This window comes from Talpa europaea, assembly GCF_964194135.1.
Source record: "Talpa europaea genome assembly, chromosome: 8".
Classification (NCBI taxonomy): Eukaryota; Metazoa; Chordata; class Mammalia; order Eulipotyphla; family Talpidae; genus Talpa; species Talpa europaea.
Window position 1 is genome coordinate 23,033,003 of NC_140075.1, and position 20,163 is coordinate 23,053,165.

The 20,163-nt window shown below is 60.4% G+C and overlaps 1 protein-coding gene across 1 annotated transcript in view; it reads left to right on the plus strand.

Moving 5' to 3' along the window:
• Nucleotides 1–2,657: 2,657 nt before the first annotated feature.
• CSPG4 (chondroitin sulfate proteoglycan 4) overlaps nt 2,658–20,163 on the plus strand; it is a gene marked incomplete at both ends in the record, with an annotated part of 33,239 nt that continues 15,733 nt past the window's right edge. The window contains one exon of the mRNA XM_084240352.1: nt 2,658–2,742. Within this exon, the coding sequence (XP_084096478.1) occupies nt 2,658–2,742 (85 nt within the window). The remainder of the gene's footprint in view (nt 2,743–20,163) is intronic.

Genomic DNA, 20,163 nt, shown 5'->3' on the forward strand with positions numbered 1-20,163 from the left:
AGGGGAAGGCCGAGAAGGCAGCAGGGTGGTTAAGCAGGCTCCCTGGCCCCCTGGCCTTGCTCTGAGATGGGAAGAGCTGGTCAAGGATCAGTTCCAAAGCAATGGGGGACCTCAACTTTTTCTGCCAGACTACCTGGCATGATGCCACTGGGCATGGGTCTTGGGTTCAAGTCCTGTGCTACCGGGTGAACAAAGCACCCCTTTTCTATTGACAGTCTCCGCTTCCACATCAGTCAGAATGGAACATGTCCCCCGACACACATACTTCCCTGGGTTGTCAAGAGACCAGGTGAATGTTTTGTAAACTGAGAAGCCCAGCCGGCCATCATTGCCTGCTGGCTGCCGCGATCCTTCCAGGACTGTGTTTCTCGGCCCAGCTAGCAACGAGGCGGGGAGGCTGCAAGCTCGCCCGACCGGGACCCAGCCGTCGACCGGGTCTCATCTGGAGGCTCCACAGACAGACAAATGACTCCCACTCCTCTTGGCAGTGACGGGGAAGCGGGTGTGGTTGGGCATGAGAGCGAGGGCGAGGCGAGGATGGGAGAGGAGAGAGAAGGGGGGGCAGACGGAGCAGGTGGGACCCTCCACTCTAGTCGTTAATTATAAAGAAGTAAAGGTTTTTTCCTTCCTTCCCTCTTCATCACTGAAAAGAAAGCTCTTTTCCTCCACACAAACTCTTCCCCACAGCCCCCCCAACTGTGGGCCCACACTAGGTCAACAAGTAGCCCTAACAAGGACCAGGTGCCTCCTCATTGAGTTGAGGTGAAGGAAAAACAAGGGACAAGTTGTGGAATCAATGGCTTTATTTGGGGAGGCCACACTGCCCCACCCTGCCCTCCTGGGGCGAACCGAATGGAAGTTCTGATGCTCGTTAAAATCCCTACTGAACAGCAGCAGTTGCTTCTTAGTCACCCTCAGCACGCATTTATTTAGCACTTACTGCATGAAGCTGACTTTGGATAGGAAAATTCAGCCCTCAGGGCTGACTTTCCATCCAGGGAGTTGATGGGCGGGAAGCTACACACAAATTCAAATCTGGGGAGGATGGGCCAGGAGACCCATCGCGCTCTGTTGAGCGCCTCCTGCGTGCCAGCCCTGGCTCAGCACGTGAGGTACATCAAAGCATTCAATCTTCACTAATCCAATTTTAAGAGTGGAGAAACTGAGCCACAGAGGGGTGAAATGACTTGCTCAAAGCTGGACAGCTAAGTCAGAGACCTGGGAATCGAATTCAGGTCTGCGCTCTCAGCACAGACCTTCCTCCCCTGCCCCCCGCTGCCCCCCACACATATACCCCACTGTGTCGTGGTGGTCGGAACGCTGAACTGGGGGGATCCAGGACCTGGTTCCACACTTTAGCAACTGTGTGGACTTGCTCAGGCCCCTTAAACTCTATCAGCCTCAGTTTTCTCATCTGAGAATTGGGGCTCAGTTTCGTTGGACACTCTGAAGCGCTTTACTCATGGTGGAACTGTCATGGCCAAGGGAAGGGGCTGGGGAGACAGAGGGTGCATTGGAGGGGAGGAGGGCGTGGGGGCCAACGCAGGCAGGTGGGACAGCAGCATTGTGGGCGGAGAGGGAAGGGGATTCCAGCGTTGTCTTCCACCTCCCGGCCAGCCCAGAGCCCAGGCCAGGCGAGGCTGGTGCTGGGGCGAGGCAGGGAGCAGGCAGAGCCTCTAGGCCTGGAAGCTCTGTGGTAAAGTTGCCCTTTCTCCTTCTGTTTGGGACGAAGCTGAAGTTGTTGCCTGGGAGGGAGCCAAGAGAAGAAGGGCCCCAGCCTGAAGCTGTTAGGTAGGAGCTAAATCCAGGGCCAGATTTCCACGAGACAGCCCCAGGAAGTCGGAACACCCGGATTCGGGAGTCGGGAGGCTTGGGGTCGTGGCCCTGCTGGCCACGGAGCTTCTGTCCACCTGGGGGCCTTGCAAAACCACTTCCAGCGCCAAGCCACCGACCCCAACCCCATAAAATGGGGCTCGGAAGGGCCCTCATCCACTTTGCAGGGTTCTTTTGAGGCAAATGATACTGTGGAGGTGAGAACCCCTCCTGCCTAGGGGAGTGCCCAGAACCTCTCTCCTTTCCAGGCAGGCAAACTCTCGAGGCCCCGCTGAGCAGAGAAGGCCAAGGTCACAACGTGGGGCAGAGCCATGAACAACCTCAGGCTGGTGCCTCTCTGCCCAAGTGGCGCCCTGAGGAGGGCTGGAGGCAGAGAAGCGCAGCAACAGGTGTGAGGGGGCTGCATGTGCCCGTCCTCCAACCTGGAGTGTGAGAGGACCCCCCCCCCCCCAGGGCAGGAGGGACAGGAGCCAGCTGGCCCGGCTCCCAGCCCCTGTCAAAGGAGGGGTCCAGGGGTCAGAGCGCAGGGGGACCCGATCTGACCTCTCCACGGTGGGGCGCGAGAGTGGCCCAGCGGGCAGGGTCCCAGCCCCTGCAGCCAGCGGGAGGACCAGCCCAGCACGGGCCCTTTAAGAAGGTTGGGGGCCGAGGGGGAGCCCCCGCCTGAAACCGGAGCGCGGGTAGCGCCTGCCCCGCCCCCCGAGTTAAGGCCGGGCCGCGCCGAGCGGGTGCCCCAGGAGCGAGTCTCTCAGCTCGAAACTGCGCGCCCGGGTCCCGACCCTGCGCCCTCCGAGCTCCCGCAGACCCTGCCGCCCCCCGTGGCCATGCGCCCGTGGCCCCCGCCCCCCGCCGCGGCCGCCCTGGCCCTGGCCCTGGCCCTGGCCGCGTGGACCGAGCGCGCGTCGGCTGGTGAGTAAGGGGCCCAGCGGGCTGGGGCTGGGACCGTGGAGAGTCCCGGCAGGGGAAGGGACGGAGGGGCCCAAGTGTCCCCCATCACTTCAGGCCGGTTGTGGGGGCTCTGCTCCTCCCAGGCTGCGCCCGGCTGGGGTTTTCTAGGGCATGATTCTGGGCCAGGTTGTCTGCCATGGACCTGGGGGCGCCCGGGCGCTGAGAGGGCTCCCTGCGCTGAGGGCTCCGGTGACAGCCCTGGGGTCCCAAGGACACCCGCCCCCAGGAAGGAGACAGTCCCCGCTCAGGCTCCCCGGCCAGGAATGGGGGGTGCTGCAAGGAGCAGAGTGGGGAAGAATTAGTCTGCCTGTCCTTTGGGGCCCCAAATCTTGGCTTCCACCTCTGGCAGCCTCCCCTGACCCTTCCAGCCACTCCCCAGCTCTGCTGCTTCTTCCCCTGCGCTTGTCCAGGTGTGTCTATCTGGCCTCTTCACCACCTGTCGGTCCTGGGTCTGCCTCCTCTCTCCTCACTGAAAGGTCTGCTCGGTGGCCCACGGGAGCACTTGGCGTCAGCCTCCTGGAGGCAGGACCCGTGTCCCTGAATGTCCGGTGCCCCAGCAGATGGCCCGGGCATCTCCCTGCCACACCTCCCGTCCCAGGCGTTGGTGTCTGACCTGAGCGAGACTGAATGAAAGTTTGCTTCTGGGAGGTGCTGGGCGCTTCCCTCTTCTGTTGCAGCGCCAGAAACCCCCACACCACAGCATTCTAAGGCGTGGTCTAGCTGTGCCTGAAAACCGTGGCCTCGGGGGGCCCCTCGTCATTACTGCCCACGTATGAATCAGTGCTTCAGCCCAACATCTTTCAGAACCCTTCCCAAGAGCAACTGCAAGCAGAGGAAGGGCCTGAGTCTCCTTCCAGAGGCTCTGCCACACCCTTCTCCCCTTCAGCTAGGGAAGCCAGGGCTAATGGGCAGCATCATGAGGTGCCCAGAAGGGAAATGAGTCAGGGGAGGACCCCCTTGGGGTGAGTCAGTGCTGGATCCCCAGGCCCCCTACTGCCCCCAGGGACCCCGTCCTTCCGGGAGTCAGCGGCTGGCCCGCTGCAGAGTTGAGAAGGGGCCACCTGAGGTCCCGGAGACGCCAGCTCATCCAGCCAAGAGAGGGATCTCCCCACCTCCCTTCCCTAGGGCGTCAGCTAAGAGCGGCTTTCAAATACCTCCCAGCACTGCAGTGGCAGCGTGCGCTCTCCTGGGCAGTGAGGAGTGCAGAGACAGGCACGGGCCGAATTTGGACTCTGGAGGCAAAAAAGCAAATTAAAAATCAAATGACAATCCCTATCTTGTCTCCAAGGATCCAGATAAGGAATATGGAGACGAGATATTCAGAGACGAGCTGGGGCGGGGCAGCAGGAGGCCAGACTTAGGGACCCGGGAGGAGGTCGGTGCCCCAGACAGGGGCTCAGCCTGGGCAAAGGCACTGAGGTGGGTAGGAGCAGAGGGGAGCTGACAAGGGAACGCCAACAGCCCCGCGGGAGCACAGGCCAGGACGAGCGCCCGGACTGGGGCACAGAAACCTTACATGGTAAAATGAAACCCACAGACCATGCCATGTTGGCAGTGGGAGCCAACGAGGTCTTAGGACAGCAGAGTGGCATGTGCCAGTGAGGCTTAAAACGCCAAGCCAACCCTGGCCTTTAGGAAGGATTTGGAAAAGGGGATGGGGGGAGAACTGGTCTTCTCTCCCTGTCCCGGCAGCGTGCCCCTCCAACATCTCTGTCACCCCACCTGGCTTAGCGCCCCACACTGGTCTCTGCAGTAAGAGCGGCCCCTACCTGAGGAAGGCATCAGGTCCCGGAGATCACAGGAACCCATCTGAGGCACCAGAAATGCTTTCCCTCGTGGGATCTGGGAGAGTCAGCAGCCTTGGAGGCCACTGGGCCAAGCTGCCCATTATACAGACAGGAAAGAGGAGGCCCCAGAGAATCCCAGGAGGTGCCCCAGCCTTGCTTTGAGAGTGCTTCCAGCCTGGGGTGGGGGACACTGAGCTAGGTCACCGTGACTGTGGACACAGGTATGGCGTCCAGCTCCTCGAAGCCTTATGGGTGGCCCTGGGCAGAGGGACAGTGGTGGGGCACAATTTGAGCTGACGGCAATGGCATTCCGTCGAGGGGGGCAGCGGGCATAAAACCAGGAGACGAAAATGACCAGGGGCCCTGGCTCTGGCTCCTCTTCCCTGGCCAGGCTGAGCTTTGACCTGCACTAGGTGAGGGACTGAATTGGGCCATGGACGTGGAGAGCTCCTGTGTTACCTGGGTGGGGCTCTGAACTGCTGGGGGTGTCAGAGAGCGGGTCACAGGGTCACTGGGTGCCAGAAGTTGAGCCAGGGGAGATTCTGCTGCTCTGGGGCTGGCCTGAGGAGAGGAAAGGTGCTGGGGACAACTCTGGGCCTTGAACTGTTCGTGCCTTGGGGCAGGGGGTGGACCAGGGCCTTGGCCCAGCCCACCCAGGCGCTAGAAGAGCTGTCCCAGAACCAAGTATAACAGAGCCCCCTCCTCACTCTGCCCCGTCAGGCCCCCAGGCTCTGGCAGGACAAGAAGGGTCTTTCAGTGCTGCTGGGAGGCTGGCTGGACTGAGGAGGGGGCTGAGCCAGGTGGGCCGGCTGAAGGCAGTGGGGTGTGTGGAGGGCTCAGGAAGTGTAAGGCTGGGTCTGGGAACTGGGCGTGCTGCCCAAGAGGGGGTAGGCCGGGGAGGGGGAGTTGGAAATAGCCCTGACACGCGCTCACTGCGCAGATGTTGGTGTGCAAACAGTCCTCACAATCGGGCATGCGGGACCCTGCACGCAGCCTTGCTCTCAGACCTGGGCTCAGACCTGGCGGGGTGGCCGGGGCCTGGACCTCAGTGACTGCTGCCAGCAGCCTCCATCTCCAAGCCCCCTGCATCACTGACCTGAGCTGGGTAGTGCCTGGGAAGAGGGGAGGACAGGAGGACAGAGGACTGGCTGCGGGAGGACTGGCTGTAGGCGAGGAGTGGCAGGCAAGGCTGTGCTGTGGCTCTTATGCAGTGCGCGGAGCAAACAAACATGGGCGCTTTGGGGGCTGAGTACTTGAGTCTGTCCCCTCCGCTGTTTCCTCTGCTCCTCACTGCCTCACCCCCAATCCTCTGGCCCCATCCAGCCCCTCTCTTCTCCAACCCAGCCTGTGTCTGGTCTTATAGAAGTTTCTGTAGTTAAGACCCTGTCGCTAGGGTCAAGCTCAGGGTGGGTTGCAAAGGTGCTGCATCGCCATGGTTCCTCCGTGTGTCTGGGAGCTTTTCTTTCTTTCTGGACTGAAACAGCACCGCACTGTAACATGACACAGGCGGCAGTGCGTCGTGAAAACCAACGTGTTCATGAGTAATTTTTTAATAAACTGTATTTGTAGGAACAATTGTGGCCTCGGATCCTCCCTGGGGTTGGGGCTGCTAGCTCTTCTGTGCTTCCCAGGGGGGCCATGACTCCAGACCAGAGAGGGAGTAGAGCTGTCTTATAACTGAGCTCTGGCCTCAGAGGCACCCCATGGAGAGTCTACCCGTGTTATCCTGCCACCCCTCTGCAGCCCGGGTTCAAGGAACATTCCCATTACACAGATGAGGAGACCGAGACACAGAGAAATTCAGGAACTGACCTTAGGGCACCCTTTGGGGACACAGACTCTGATGTTCTCACTCACCCCAACAACAGCCGGCTTTTCCAGGTCAAGCCAGGGGGCAGCCATCTGAAGGGGGCGAAGGCATACCAGCAAGGGAGAAAAAGCTCCTTGAGAACCCCAGATCTCTGTTGCCATCTCCCCCGGCCCCTCGAGCAAGTGGCCCCCACCTATGCAGCTCTCCCCCACTTGTTCACAGCATAAGAACAGCCCCCACTCTCCGCTGACAGTCAGGGTGGAATGAAGCCACATTGTCTGCAACGTGGGGTGGGAGCTCTGGGGGCTGCTGTGGAGTTGGCTTGCTGGCACGGCTCACCCACGTTCTGGACAGGCCTGTCCTGTTGACCATTGCTTCCTCCCTCCCGGCTCCTGCCCACGCAGAGCCGGGCTGCCAACTCGGGTATGCGTTTGCCAGCCTCCCGCCACTGCTCCTGTAACTGCCTCGGTGTGGTGGGCCAGGGGGACCGCCTCTCGTCCCAGCTCAGGCCTGGGAACTGAGGCCAAACCAGGGCTCAGAGAGAGGCAGCTACTTGCTCAGAGTCACACAGCATGTTTTTAGCAGGGAGGGGGCTAGGCCTCCCTGCTCTTTGTGTGCGTACCCTGCTTTGGGTGTGGCCTTTCACACAGAACCAACAGTTCCCCAAGGGTGGACCTCCCATCTGCTTTTCTGGACGTCTCCACTATCATGCTGAGCACGGGGCTGCACTTACAGAGGGGCCTAGAAATCCCAGGGCTTAACATGTGGAGGCGACTGAGGCTGTGAAGATCGGCTGCCCGCCCCAGCCTAGCTCCCGAGCTCAGCTCCGTGAACGTGTGCTCATAGACTGAAGTTATATGTAAGATGTGGTTTGATAAAGTGTTTAGTGGATTTAAAAAAGGACTTGAAAACTGCTGACGTGCTTTGAGTTGAAACATGTGAAAGCTGGGGCTACATGGGCCAGAGAGAAGGAAGAACTCGCTGGCTTTCAAAGACTCCAAATCAAGATACATACCCAGAGTTCCTGGAAGATTCACCAGGATCTCCCCAGCTGGAGCTACAGACAGGACACAGCCCCAGCCCTGCTTCCCCCAGCAGGCCCTTCAGGCCTGGCCCCTCTTCCCCAGCATCCCATGTGTACCCCCCCCCCACCTCCCAGAGCTACATGGGACATCCTGAGCATCCAGGTAGGCTAGAGCCTCAGGGTGCCACCTACCTGTTGGCTCAAAGATGCCCCTACTGTGCTCCCTCTCCCAACTGTGTACCAGCCCCACATTCAAGGAGGTGCTGTGCTCAAGCTGCGCCCCGCAACTAGTCTTCCCTGTTCCCCCCACCCAAGTCCAACTCTAGCACCACCACTCCACGGAGCCTGCAGGCTGGCCCACCCTCTCCTGAGGCCTGCCCTCCATCTCTGGGGGTCACAGGCCTCTCTCATCACCTGGCCTCTGGTTCTTGACTTCTGTCAGGTGATGCCCAGAGGTGCCAGACCACCCCGGCATGCCCTCGCATGTGTTCACACACTCACACAGACTCGCAGTGTTGCTCAGCGATGGCTCGGGCCTGGCAAAGAGAGTCTCCCAGCCCTGAGCCAGCAGTCCCGGGGAAAACCCCCAAGTCGGGAAACAAGCCCCAGCTCCACGGCCAGACAGGGCCTCTGGCTTCAGCCAGCCTTCTCCCTAGGGAGATGGAGGGGGCTGGGGAGAGGAGGCCAATTTCCGTTCCCACCTAAGAGCAACCGCTCCCCCGCCCACATTTCAGGAGGGGGCAGCTATAAATATCAGTGGGCCCAGGATGCTGGTTCCCACGACACCGGCCCTCCCGCCCCCTTCCCTTGTGCTCCGTGGCCAGGGTGACCTAGCTCTCCTGCAGCTGGGCGCAGGCCAGCCGGGCCTGGAACCCAGACACACACACACATACACACCCCCACCCTGGCCAAGGAAGGGGCGAATCACCCTTTTGGGGTCTTAGAGCAGCTGAAAGTAAACTCCCCTCCCGCCCCTGGGTTCTGACTCAGGCCCACCTCTCACCCCGGGAGCCCCAGGGCCCGGCAGGCGGTGGTTTCCTACATGGAGCTGAGGGCCAATACCAGTCCCACCACTCCAGTTACCAGTGACCCGGCCCTTCTGAACCCCTTTCTCTCTCTAAAATGGGAGGTGTTTCTGCCTCCTGTGTGAGTGTCTCTAGAGCCCTCTGCCTGCAGGAAACGCTTCAGGGTGCCCGTTGCTGTGGCTGCCAGGACTCTCTTACTGCTGACTTCTCCCAAAGCGGGGTCCACCCAGGAGTGGGATTCTCCCTTGGGAGTCTTTGGCTCCTGGGTGGGGACTGGATGTGGCCCTGTGAGCAGATCCGTTTAGGACAAAGTGGTGGGGAAGGGACAGGTGGGAGCCGTCGGCCAGCCGCTGCCCCCAGGCGGAGGGGCAAAGCTGTGCTGAGGCCACAGCCTTCCCCACAGGAGGAGCAGCTGCCCCCAGCCCTCCCCAGAGCCTAAGACCTCTGAGGGAGATTACCATGTCCGGGCCGCGAACCAGTGACCACATGCGGCCCAGACCCTGTGCCTCGAGCAGGTGGGTGGGATTGAAGAGAGCACGTGGGTGCTGGGCCCCTTGTTGGGGCAGCGCCCTCCTCTCGGCTACCTGGGGCACCCTCTCTGGCAGGGGCAGGGCAGGGCAGGGCAGGGCAGCTCCCAGGGCCGTCACCAATGGTCGCGCAGCTCCAACGGCTGTCACCAGCAGCAGGGTCCACCCCAAGGGAGTGAGGGGTTATGGCTCTGGCCTGGGCTATGTGGTCCAGCCAGGGGTGTTGGGAGGACGGTCTCCCCTGTGTGCAGTCAGAGGTAATGGGATGGGGCCAGGACATGGTGACAGAGAGGGGGCAGTGCCAGCTGGAGGGATACTGGTAAGAGGCCAGCCAGAGCCTCTGGGCCCAGGTGGAGATGGCACTGTGTGGGCACCCTCTGCCTTCACCCCACAGAGCTAACTCCTCTCGACGGACCGCAGGGCAGAGCGCAGCCTGCTCCCCGGATGTGCGGACAGAACCCAGGCTCCCGCCCCCGGCCAGGACTCGTGTCTGGGCATCTGGCACCCATGTGTTCTGCTCTCCCATCTGGGGCCCAGCTGGGTGCCTCCAGAGGCAGCAGATGCGGTCTGTGCCTCCATTTCTTGACCACCCCCAGGTAGGCGAGACATTGTAGGGACCTGAACCAGCTCTTAATGGCCCCCCTCCTTGGGGTCCCTAGTCCTGGACAGGATCTTCGGTCTTCAGGCCAGCTCTAAAATTTGAGCACGAACCTCCCAGGGAAAGGAGAGAGAGAGAGGCCACCGCTTGTCCTGTCTACACAGCAAGGGAATCTGGGCCTGGAGCGGGCCTGAGAGGCGGCCGGCGCCCCTGGCATGGGGACACTGCTTTCCTAAGTTGGCACTGAGCCCGAGGGCTCTCCTGGGACTGGAGTAACGGCTTCTCTCCGCCCCCGGCTCAGTCTCCCACCCCCTGGCCCCAGCCCCACCCTGCCAAAAATAAACCCAGACCACCGCATCTTGTACCAGCCAGACCCACCCAGCCCTCCAGAGCCAGTTGAGTCACCGCTCAGTGCTGCTCCTTTTTTAACTCTCTGAGTCACTGTGTGGCTCCAGCTCCATGGCACATGCCCAGGGCCGCAGCCACCCCCCGGCCCCCAGCGCACAAGCAGGGGACCTGAGCCAGGGAGCTGTGAGCCCAGTCCAGAGCCGCAGCGCGTAACCCCGGGCCGGGGAACTCACCCCCAGCGAGCCACAGCCCGGCCCGAGCCCAGTGGTCCAGACGCCACCCTGCCCATCTGCACGGCTGTCCGGAGGGATGGTGGTGATGAAGTCCACGGCTTCACCTCTGCCCCCACAGACGGGCCCCCGAGACGCCAGGAACAAGGCTCCAGGCGGCCGCTCCACGCAGGAGCAGGCAAGACCTGGCCTCCAGGATGAGGCCCAGAGATGCCGAGTTCCTGGCCTTCCTCACCTGCATCCAGAGCACTCTGGCCGCTCTGCCAGGAGCACCTGCGGCTTTCTGAGGCACAGCGACCCCACTCAACTGTTCCCTTGCTTCCTATTGTCCCTTCCACGCCAGTGTCCCCAGGGCGTGGGGCCTCTCTCCCCTCCCCTTCTTGATGTCTCTCTCCACCCCACCACTAACTCTCCCCCAGCCCTTGTCTGCCCCATCTCCTTGGCCTTGCTGTGTCCTCTCTCCTCTCCCCACTCCCCACCCAACAGCCATCAAAGTGCTCCCCACCGCCAGCGTCCCAGGCCCTCCACAGGTCCTCTCTGCCCTCTCAGAAAACCTAGCACAGCCTCACCTCCACCCGTTCCCACAGGGGCTCAGGGCCCCAGGGACTAATCCTGAAAGAGATTTTCCGTCCCCCTCACCTAAGACCCCTCCCCCTGGCCTGCCCCATCCTGTCCCGGGGGATGTTTAGGTCCCACAGGCACTTCCTTGGGGGCTGAGAAAGGGAGACAGGGGGCCTGGGAATGGCCCCACCCCCAGCCCCTGCTGAGCCAGAGCCTGCGGAGCCTCAAACCCCATCCATCTCCTGTCTGTGGCTATGGCCTCCGTCTATAAATAGGGGCTCTTATTCTATTTTCTTTAAAAACAAGCCCCAGACTGTCACCGCAGGCCCAGAAAAGCTCTCCCTGCTTGGGGCAGCCCCACCACACCTCACCCCTGCCTCTGGGCCTGGAGGGCAAAGGAGGACTAGAGAGACCAGAGGCGGGCACTGGAGGGGCACCCCTCCTGCCCTGTGCACCCCTCCTTGTTTCCCCTCTCCTTTCCCCAGCAGCCTCAGTCTTGTCCCCAAGACCCACCGTGTTAGGGACAGTGTGAGAGGAGGGCAGGGAGAGTGAGACCGGCCCCCGGCCCCAGCTGAGGGCACCCAAGCGCGCAGAAGGTGCTTTCGTCTGGGCGTGGGGGGAGACTTTTCCTGAGGGAGTAAGAGGACAGTTTGCAGGCAGAAAGGAAAGGCAGGCAGAAGGCCCAGACTGAGCCAATGTGGGGGTTTGAGATGTGGGCGTGAAACCGCCGAGGTCCAGCGAGACCAGCGCAGGAGGCGTTCAGGGGAAGCGGACAGGAAAGCCTGGCCTGGCAGGAACCAGGTCACCCAGCACCTTGCATCAGCGCCGTGCTCAGGACTTGGGGCTTGATCCTGGGGTAGGGGCCCATTGAAGATGCCCAGGCAGGGAGGATGCCGGGGTGACTTCCCCTGAGGTCGGTTGTGGCTGCTGCTGCCAAAAGGAGACAGGAAGTCATTAAGCCAGGCAAGGGGTGGCGGCCATCTGCCTTGTGGGGTGGCACATGTGAGGGGAGAGAGGGGGCGATGAATTGGAACAGGACTAAGGGCCAGAATGATGGGACACAGGAAGGAGGACGGAGACGGCCCGGAATGACTTTCAGATTTCCACCAGGGCAGGCAGGTGCGGGGCTTTCACCGTGAATGGGCTGGAGGAGAGAAGACACGGAGTCTGGCCTGAGTCGGGAGTTGGGTACTCCCCTCCGGGAGGGCTGGTGCTGGAGCCTGTCCATGACTGCCTGGTCTGGCCGGCCTATGGCCCCTTAGGCCAGGGGTGGCCCCGTGGAAGTGACTGCACTTTTTTTAAAAAAAAAAAATCTATTTATACAAGAACCGGGGTACAGGCCAGAGGTGTGGGGTGGGTGAGAGGATTCACCAGAGACAGAGTGGGGAACAGAACAGGCAGTCTGACGAAATACACTGCTGAGGGGAGCAGCGGGCGAGTCAGGAGAGGTCTGCTGTGCCATGTGGGATTCTCACCGGCCGGCCGGGATTGAACCCAAGCTGCAGAGGCTGCGGGCAGCTTCACAGCACGGCGCTCAGGCGCTCAACCGCCTGCGCCACCAGGGAGACCAGAGACTGCACTTTTCCACCTGCACTTCCTGCTGGGCTGGGCTAGCCCCGGCCCGAGGGTCCATCCGGGTCATCTTTCCCACATGGGGAAACTGAGGCCAGAGAGAGCAGAGCAGCACATGGCTCTGAGTGAAGTATGTGTTGGCAGTGGGGGTGATCCCTGGCCTAAGCATCTGTTTCCCCTCGTCTCCTGCACGTGGGACTTCTGTCTGTGAGTCCATCCACCCCTCCCCTGCATTCCGTGTGGGGGAACTGAGGTGGCAATGGTGATGGCGCCTCCAATGCACAGTCTTGTCAATACAAGCTGGGCTCTTTCCAGAGAACAGTCATTGCTTCCACTTCCCCGCCCCCAGCCCTGCTCCCCAATTGTCTCCAAGCCCAGCCTGCCTGGCTCAAGGGAATCCCTAAGACACCTCCCCAACTGCCCAGCCCTCAGCACGCTCATTCCAGAGCTGAGGGGAGACTCAGACATGAGCCACAGGCTTCCAGGTGCTGGAGTCTACCCAAGAGAGGGGCTGGCCCTCAGCCTCCTAGGGGCAGGCTTCCCGCCCAGGCCACAGCGCATATCTCTGTCCCTCCTCCTGCTTCCCTCACCTCTTAGACCCCAGTGGGCATGGCTGGCACTTATCATAGTTTCTGGAACGTGCCATCCTCAGCCGGCCTGAAGAAGAGCCCTCCCTGATCTGGCCCAGCCCAGAACCAGACCCCATCCAGCCATGTCTGGAGACGCGAGGGGGCTGCCAAACCACCCATCGAAAGCAGATGTGCTCCCCTCCCTTCCTCACTGCCTCCTGCCTCCGCCCCAACCCCTACAGAGGGAGCCGAGGACAAGAAGGAAAAAGTGTCTTCCCCAGGCAGGAGGCCAGCTCCGACACCCTCCTCCCTCCCAGCCAGGCAGATGTCCCACTTCCCATTCACACGCAGCCCCCAGCCCCCACCCCACACGCACACACAACCGCCTGTGTGTGCTGTGCCCCTTCCTCCCCGGCGCCCACGCCCCCTGCACGCCCCCACGGGGCTTGGACCGGCTCTACTGCTCCTGGGGCGGCCCTAGCCCAGCCTCTGCCTTCTTTGAGCCTCAGTTTCCCCACCTGCAGGCTGGGAGCTACCTCACACAGAGGTAGGGGACAGCTCCCACTGTTTCCTCTCTGCCCAAACCCCTACCTCAGCCTGGGCCCCTGGAGGTGAGAGACCCACGTTCCCTCTGGGGCCAGGAAACCCTGGGAAGCCAGCCTGGAAAACTCGCCATCTCCCCGAACAGGGAGGAAAATTATAAGGCAAGGAAAAGCCTCACAGAGTTGCAACCCACTGAGGCAGCCCCACCCCTCGGCGCCTCAGGCCTGGGGAGCAGCAGGCCTCCACAAAGGCTCCATTGAGAGCCCTGCTTCCTCCCCGCCCAGCCCTCCAGCCTGGGTGGACTAGGCTGATTCTTCCAGCAAAACCTCTCATTTCCCTCTTTCTTCCTCCATGACCCACATGCCTCCAGGGCTGGGGCACGTGGCTGGGAGCCCAGGGCACGGCCCTGCCCCTGTCTGTGGACCAAGTGCAACACCCCAACCTCTGCTCCTGTTATAGGACAGCCCCGATATTGAACGGGTTGCCTGGCTGTGGGTCCTCACCCGCGCGCTTACAAGGGACTTACGAATGCTCCACTACAGGCACACACAAAAAGTTAATAAAAGGTTTATTTACAAGGGAAAAAGGAAATAAGGAAAATGTACAACTCAGGGAGAAAATAGGGAAATAAAGTCTTTAATGTGTCCTACCCGATCCGCCGACCTGGAAACCCAAAGGCACTCTCAGAGCTGGCCGGAGGACTCTGCGAGCTGGCGGGGAGCCAAAATGGGGGATCCCCAAAGCCCACGTGTCTGCCTTTTGTATCCACCTGGCTGCTTAACCCCACCCTCAGGTCCCAGCCACCTTCCCTTGGGTGGTGATGGGATTTGGAGTTCCCAGTGTCTTTGGCTTTGGCCTGGGGTGGGGGTGGAGTCCATAAAGCCTGTATGGAATTAGCTTTGGGACAGCCTTTTCCCCCTAACAATTCCCCCCTTTCACTTTTTGCCACCATTTCCATTTCCTTTTCCCTTGTAAATAAACCTTTTATTAACCTTTTGTGTGTGCCTGTAGTGGAGTATTCATAAGTCCCTTTTAAGCGTGTGGGTGAGGACCCACAGCCAGGAACCCGTTCAATATCGGGGCTGTCCTATAACACTTCCTCTCGGGGACCCTACATTGGAAGTATTCCCCCGGGCATAGGTGACCTCCAGCGCTTGGCTAGAGGACCACTCGCTGAGGCCCATGACATAGCTCAGGCTCAGCCAGTGGCTGAGGAAACCATTGTCCCACCCTGGGACCAGAAAGGAACTGGCCAGGTCAGCTATCCTGGAGTTCTTGGAGCGAGGCAGAAAGGAGGGATGGGGCTGCCTGACCCCAGCCAAGATCTCAGAGTTGAGACGGGGGGCTGTGAGCACCAGGGCCTGATGTCCAGGACTCAACTGGGGCAAGCTCTTGTCTTTGAGGGGGCAGCTTCTGCTGTAAGTTCTGTGTGGCTTTTGGGCAGGAAAGGAGGGTGGTCACTGGGCCGCCTGCGGCCTGGGTTGTGGAGTCCCTCTAGACTCAGGGACAGAGCGGGCACGTTACATCATCCCTTTGCTCTGACGAAGTCAAACCCTCATGTTACCTCTAAGGTATCCGTGTTGAGGAAGATGATAGCTTGGTTTGGGGGCTGTGGTGGGTGGGGGGTGCTGTGGGACCGCTAAGGGAGGGGCTTCAGGAGCAACTGGCACCCATGTAGGTCAGTGGCATGGAGCCAGGGAGGCCAGAGTAGCTGGAGAGAGTGATGGTCCCGCACCCCGATCCGCCCTGCCCCAATGCACTATGTTGATGGTGTTCTGACCTGCACCCAGTGTGGGAGCGCCAGCCCCGCGGTGCTGGAGCTGGAGCTCAGGTTCTAAGTCAGAGGGAACTTGTCTCCTCAGCCCAGCCTCCTCAGCGGGTCCTTGGCTAAGTTGCAGAATACTGGTAAAGAAAAAGTGGGTCCCATGGGCCTCCCCGGTGGCGCAGCGGTTGAGCGCTGGGTTGCAAAGCTGCCCGCAGCCTCTGCAGTGCCAGTTCGATCCCCGGCTGCTCCCCGGCCACCAGAGGAGGGTCCCACATGGCGCGCAGACCTCTCCTGCCGCCCGCTGCTCCCCTCAGCTGTGTACTTCGGTCCTTCTGCCTGCTCTGCTCCCCACTCTGGCTCTGGTGAATTCTCTCACCCTCCCACGTTTCTGACTGTACCCAGTGCTTGTATAAATAAATAAATAAATAAAAATAAATCTTTAAAAAAAAAAAAAGAAAAAGAAAAAGTGGGTCCCTTGGAGTTATGGGAAGGGGATTGGTGTGAGTTCTGGAGGACCCAGCATCAAGCAGGACGCTTGGCATCCTCTCTCACACAGAGCCAGCATTTAGTCCCCAGCAGACCACCACACACATCCTTTGGGAGACAGAGAGCCTTTCGTCTCTGCCGTGGCCTTGCACGAGCAAGCCACCCGGAGGCCTCCCTCAGCTCTCCCTCAGGAGGACCCGCCCAGCCTCACTCCGGCCTGCCCAGGATCTGGATCTGGAAACAGGATCTGTCACCCCTGGTGTCGACCCCCAAGAGGCTATGTGGAGAAGTCCAACTTTGCCCCAGAGCAGGACCCCTCCAGCCCCAGCTGCCTAGTAGAGTGCCCCCCTCACCCTCCTCGCTCCTGCCCATGGCAGCAGGCTCCGTGCTGACCTTGGCTGACCTCCGCCCGGCCTTCGCTGCCTCTTGATCTTTTCACCTCCATCTCCTTTCTCGGGCCTCAGTCTGGGCCCCTGAGCTTAATCTTTGTAGAGCAGGAGGATGTTGTCTTTCTCAATCTGTTTTATCATCTCTCCTAGGCCTTCTGTCTCCCCCAGGTTGGCTCTGCTTTTCCATCGCTGCATTATTGCGTTTGTGAGTGATGACTGGACATGGGCCCTCGTCTCCCCCCTACTCCATCTAGGCAACCCCGAATCACCCCCCCCCCCAGGTTGCCCATCGCCCTCCGCAACAGGGTCGGGCACTGCCCACCCGCCATGCTGCCCAGTGGCTCCAGGCTCCCAAACTTTCTCCCTTATAAAGTCAGGCGGCTGCAGACACCCAGGAATGCTGCTGCCGCCGGGACGCATGACGCATGCCGGCTGTGGGGCTACTGCTGCTGCGGGGCTGCCTGCTGCCCCTGAGGCTGGGAATGCGGTGGGAGAGGGCACTCGGGGAGTGATCTGGGGAGCAGGGTGGAGTGGGGTGCCAGAGCTCAGGCAGGTGCAGGGAAAGAACCACAGGCCCTCTGCGTCTCTGGCTGTGGCTTCTTCTCTGCAGCCTTGGTTTGCCCATCTGGAAAGCGCAAGTGGAGCCCCCACGCAGGCCTGGGCTGCAGAAAGCTGTGCTGTCATGGAGCCCACGGCCCCAGGAATGAGGTCCCAGGCCTGGGGAGCAAGAGACCCCAAATTTGGCTCTCCAGGCTGTCCACGAGCAAGACAGGGGGTCCCTGTGACAGCCGAAGCTAGGGAGAGACGGGAAACAGCAGAGGCAGAGCAGGGGAGATGTGGGACAGAGAAGGGGAGGGTGGTGGACTGGCTGATCCCACAGTTCTGGGGACTCAGAAGGACTCCTCCCAGGCTGGAAGGGGCACCATTGCTGAGACCCTAGCCCCAGCCAGCCTGGGAGGGTCAGGGAACTGATAGCAGACACTGCCCACACCTTCTCCCCTTGTCCCAAGGACCTGCAGACAGGAGAGTCTTGGGCATCGTGACTGAAGCCAGCCTCACGCTTGGGGCCACCCAGGGGCAGCACCCCTTTCATACATGTCCCAGGAGTGCCCCCTAGGAAGTCAGGAGCTGCCAGCACAGCCCGTGCCCTGCCAGGTGGCTTGCCGGGGGCCCTCAGCCTAGGCTTCATCTCTCCTGCGAGAGGCGGCTTGGCCAGGAAGGACACAGGCTCTCTCTGTGCCCCTGGCCCTCCTCCCAGGAAAAGGCATGGAGGGACCCAGACAGCAGCACCCTGTTCGTGGGCAGGAAGGGTGGGAAGCTGTGGGACTTCTCCACCTTGGGCAAACTTCTCAGATGGATGGGCGCCTGGCAGGAGGCAGGAGCCTCCAGGAACACTCGGCTCCTTTCACAGAGCCAGGCCCAACCAAGTCATGGCGGGCAAGGCCAGGGCAGGCCTGGACACAATCACCGCTCTGTCCCGGCGGCTCCCGGCCCACACGCGCACACATGCACAAACACACAGCCTTACACAAACCCCAAACACGCCCCCAGCAGCCACCCACGCGCTCGCACACACATGTGAATACACATCCACAGAGCCTGGACTCTTGACGTTTCCAGGCAGGCACCCCCCAGGCAGCCCACGTTAACCCTCCCGCCACCTGTGTGAGAGCTGACTCCCGGCCTGGGGGGGCCCTCGGGCCTCATCCTCACAGACAGGAGGGGAAGGAAGGGCAAGCGAAATGGTGGCGCTGAGGCCCAAGTAGGGCCCTCTCCCGGCCCAGCTCACACAGCTGCTTCAGGCCTTCGTGATGAATCATGGGCCTCTGACCAGGAGAGTCCGGGGCAGACCTCCAAGCAGTGGGGGGGATACTTCCTGCCCTCTCCTTGCCATGCCTGCACCCCATCAGGCTACTCAGCCTGGATTGGCCTGGGCTACTATTCCCTTTACTCCTTCGTTTTCCATTTTTCCAAATCCTCTATCCCTCCCAGGCTCCCACGTGGCCTTGCTGCCCTCTGAGAGTGCCCATTCCCCTCCTTCCCTCCTCCTTGACCCTCTCCTCACCTCCCCAAGGAAGCCCCTGGGATTGATCCCTAGTTAATTACTTCTTTATCCTGAACCCCCTCGCCATTAGAAGCCCCTCTCCAGCTGTTTCCCGGGAGAGGGATTCTGGGTTCTCACAACTGCAACCCATCAGAAGCAGCAAGAGAAGCAGAAGGAGGAGGCCGGGAGGTGGAGGGGATGGTGCTGTCAGAGTTTCCAAAACCCGGGCCAGCAAAGCCTCACAGGCCTCTGTTGGGGAAAGGGGCTGCTTAGCTTGTGTGTTCTCAGCCGCACAAGGCAGCTTGTGTGAGCCCTTCCCTGCCCAACCCCACAGGAAACAGCGGGGCCCAGCCCCTCAATGGGCCCATTCAGACCCCAGCTCTCTGGAAAGTACCTCTGCTTCCTGCCGCCCTCCCATTCTGGCTGGAGAGCCAGGCCAAACCGGCTGTGGCTCTCCGCTGCTGGGAGGGCTCGGGTGCAGGTGGCGCAGTGGTTAGAGCCAGCCGCCACTTCAGTTCCTGCCTGGCTTAGGCCCTGCCCTGGACCATGCCTGGCAGATTTACATCCACCTTAGCAAAGGGGGCACCGAGGCTCACACCACACGTGCAGGGTCACGGGAGCCGAGCCCTTTCCATGCGCCGTGAGCAGGAAGGCGTTCAGGCTCCAGATGAGAGGGCACCCCGATTCGCCGCGTTTGCCGCTTTCCACGGTATAAATATTCTCACTGGGCAACAGCATCTGGCTCGCAGGATTTCTGAAAGCTCAACAGTCAGCTCTTGCAGCTGCTATAAAGCTCCAGCCCACCATGGTGGTGGGTCCATCCTCAGGAGCCATGCGCCCTCACTTGCTGTGGGGGTGCCCCCAGTTTAGTATGCTGTGCTTTGTTGTAGTTGTTGTTGTTTTCAGTTTCAGATATATATTAATTGGTGTAAACCCTGACACAACATCCCAAAGCAATTCCATGCATGTAGAGGGGAAGTTTTTCCTGGTGTAGTGGAAAATTGTGCCGATGGCTCTTGAAGGCCTTCATTTTATTTTATTTTTTTAAGGTTTATTTATTTATGCATACAAGAATTGGGGTTACAGACCAGAAGTGTGGTGGGGGGGAGAGGATTCACCAGAGACAGAGTGGGGAACAGAACAGGCAGACTGACAAAATACATTGCTGAGGGGAGCAGTGGGCGAGTCAGGAGAGGTCTGCTGCACCATGTGGGTAGCTCCCTGGCCGAGGATCGAACTGCAGGAGGTTCAGATTGCTTCATAATGCTGACACCCAACCCCTTGCACCACCAGGGAGGCCTCAAGGCCTTCATTTGAAGCAGCTTATAGTGAAGGATTTCAGTTAGCTGTCTGGGCTTCTTCCTTCTGTTTGCTGTCATCTGCATCATTGAGCAGAACTTGCACAGCTCACTGGGCCCCAGCTTGTTGTAGGGTTCTGGGTTATTCTGTCTGTCCCACGTGACATCTCGGTTGAACAAAGCCAGATGCATGACACACAGCACTGCTCCAGCACCTCCGGCCCCAGAAAATACAAAGCAGGGATCAAACTGGGGTGCTGCTTGGCCCGAGGAGGGTCTGGCAGAGCCTGGTTGTGGGCGAGGCCTTGGCCAAGATGGAGAGAATCTGCAAGGCCTGGGACAAAGCCTCTGCCTGTGTTTCGTTCTTAATAATCACTGTCCTTGTAGATCAGGTGCCCCTGGGAGTGTCCGCCCCCTTGCCAGTCCCCTGTCCGTCCCTCCCCAGGTAGACCTGCTGAGCTGTATCCACCTGGATGATTTTGCAGTTCTCATTTGATTCTGTAAGTTTCCAAGGCAAGGCTCTGGTGTTGCCAGCAAGTGCTGACAAGAGGAGATGACTTGAGGGCATTTCAGCTCAGCTCAAGACGAGCATCCTCTTTCTTGGACATGTTTCCAAAAGTCTCAGGCTCCCCCATGGGTTGATTCTGCTCCCTTGGTGCATGTCAGCTGGCTCAGGCTGACCAGGGACCCGCACATGTGTGGTTCATGCCAGATCACCCATCAACCCTGCTCCCGCTGGGTTTAAGGGATGCCCAACAGAGATGAACTTTTTAATCCATTCCTATCTAGCCTCACCCCTAGCCCCA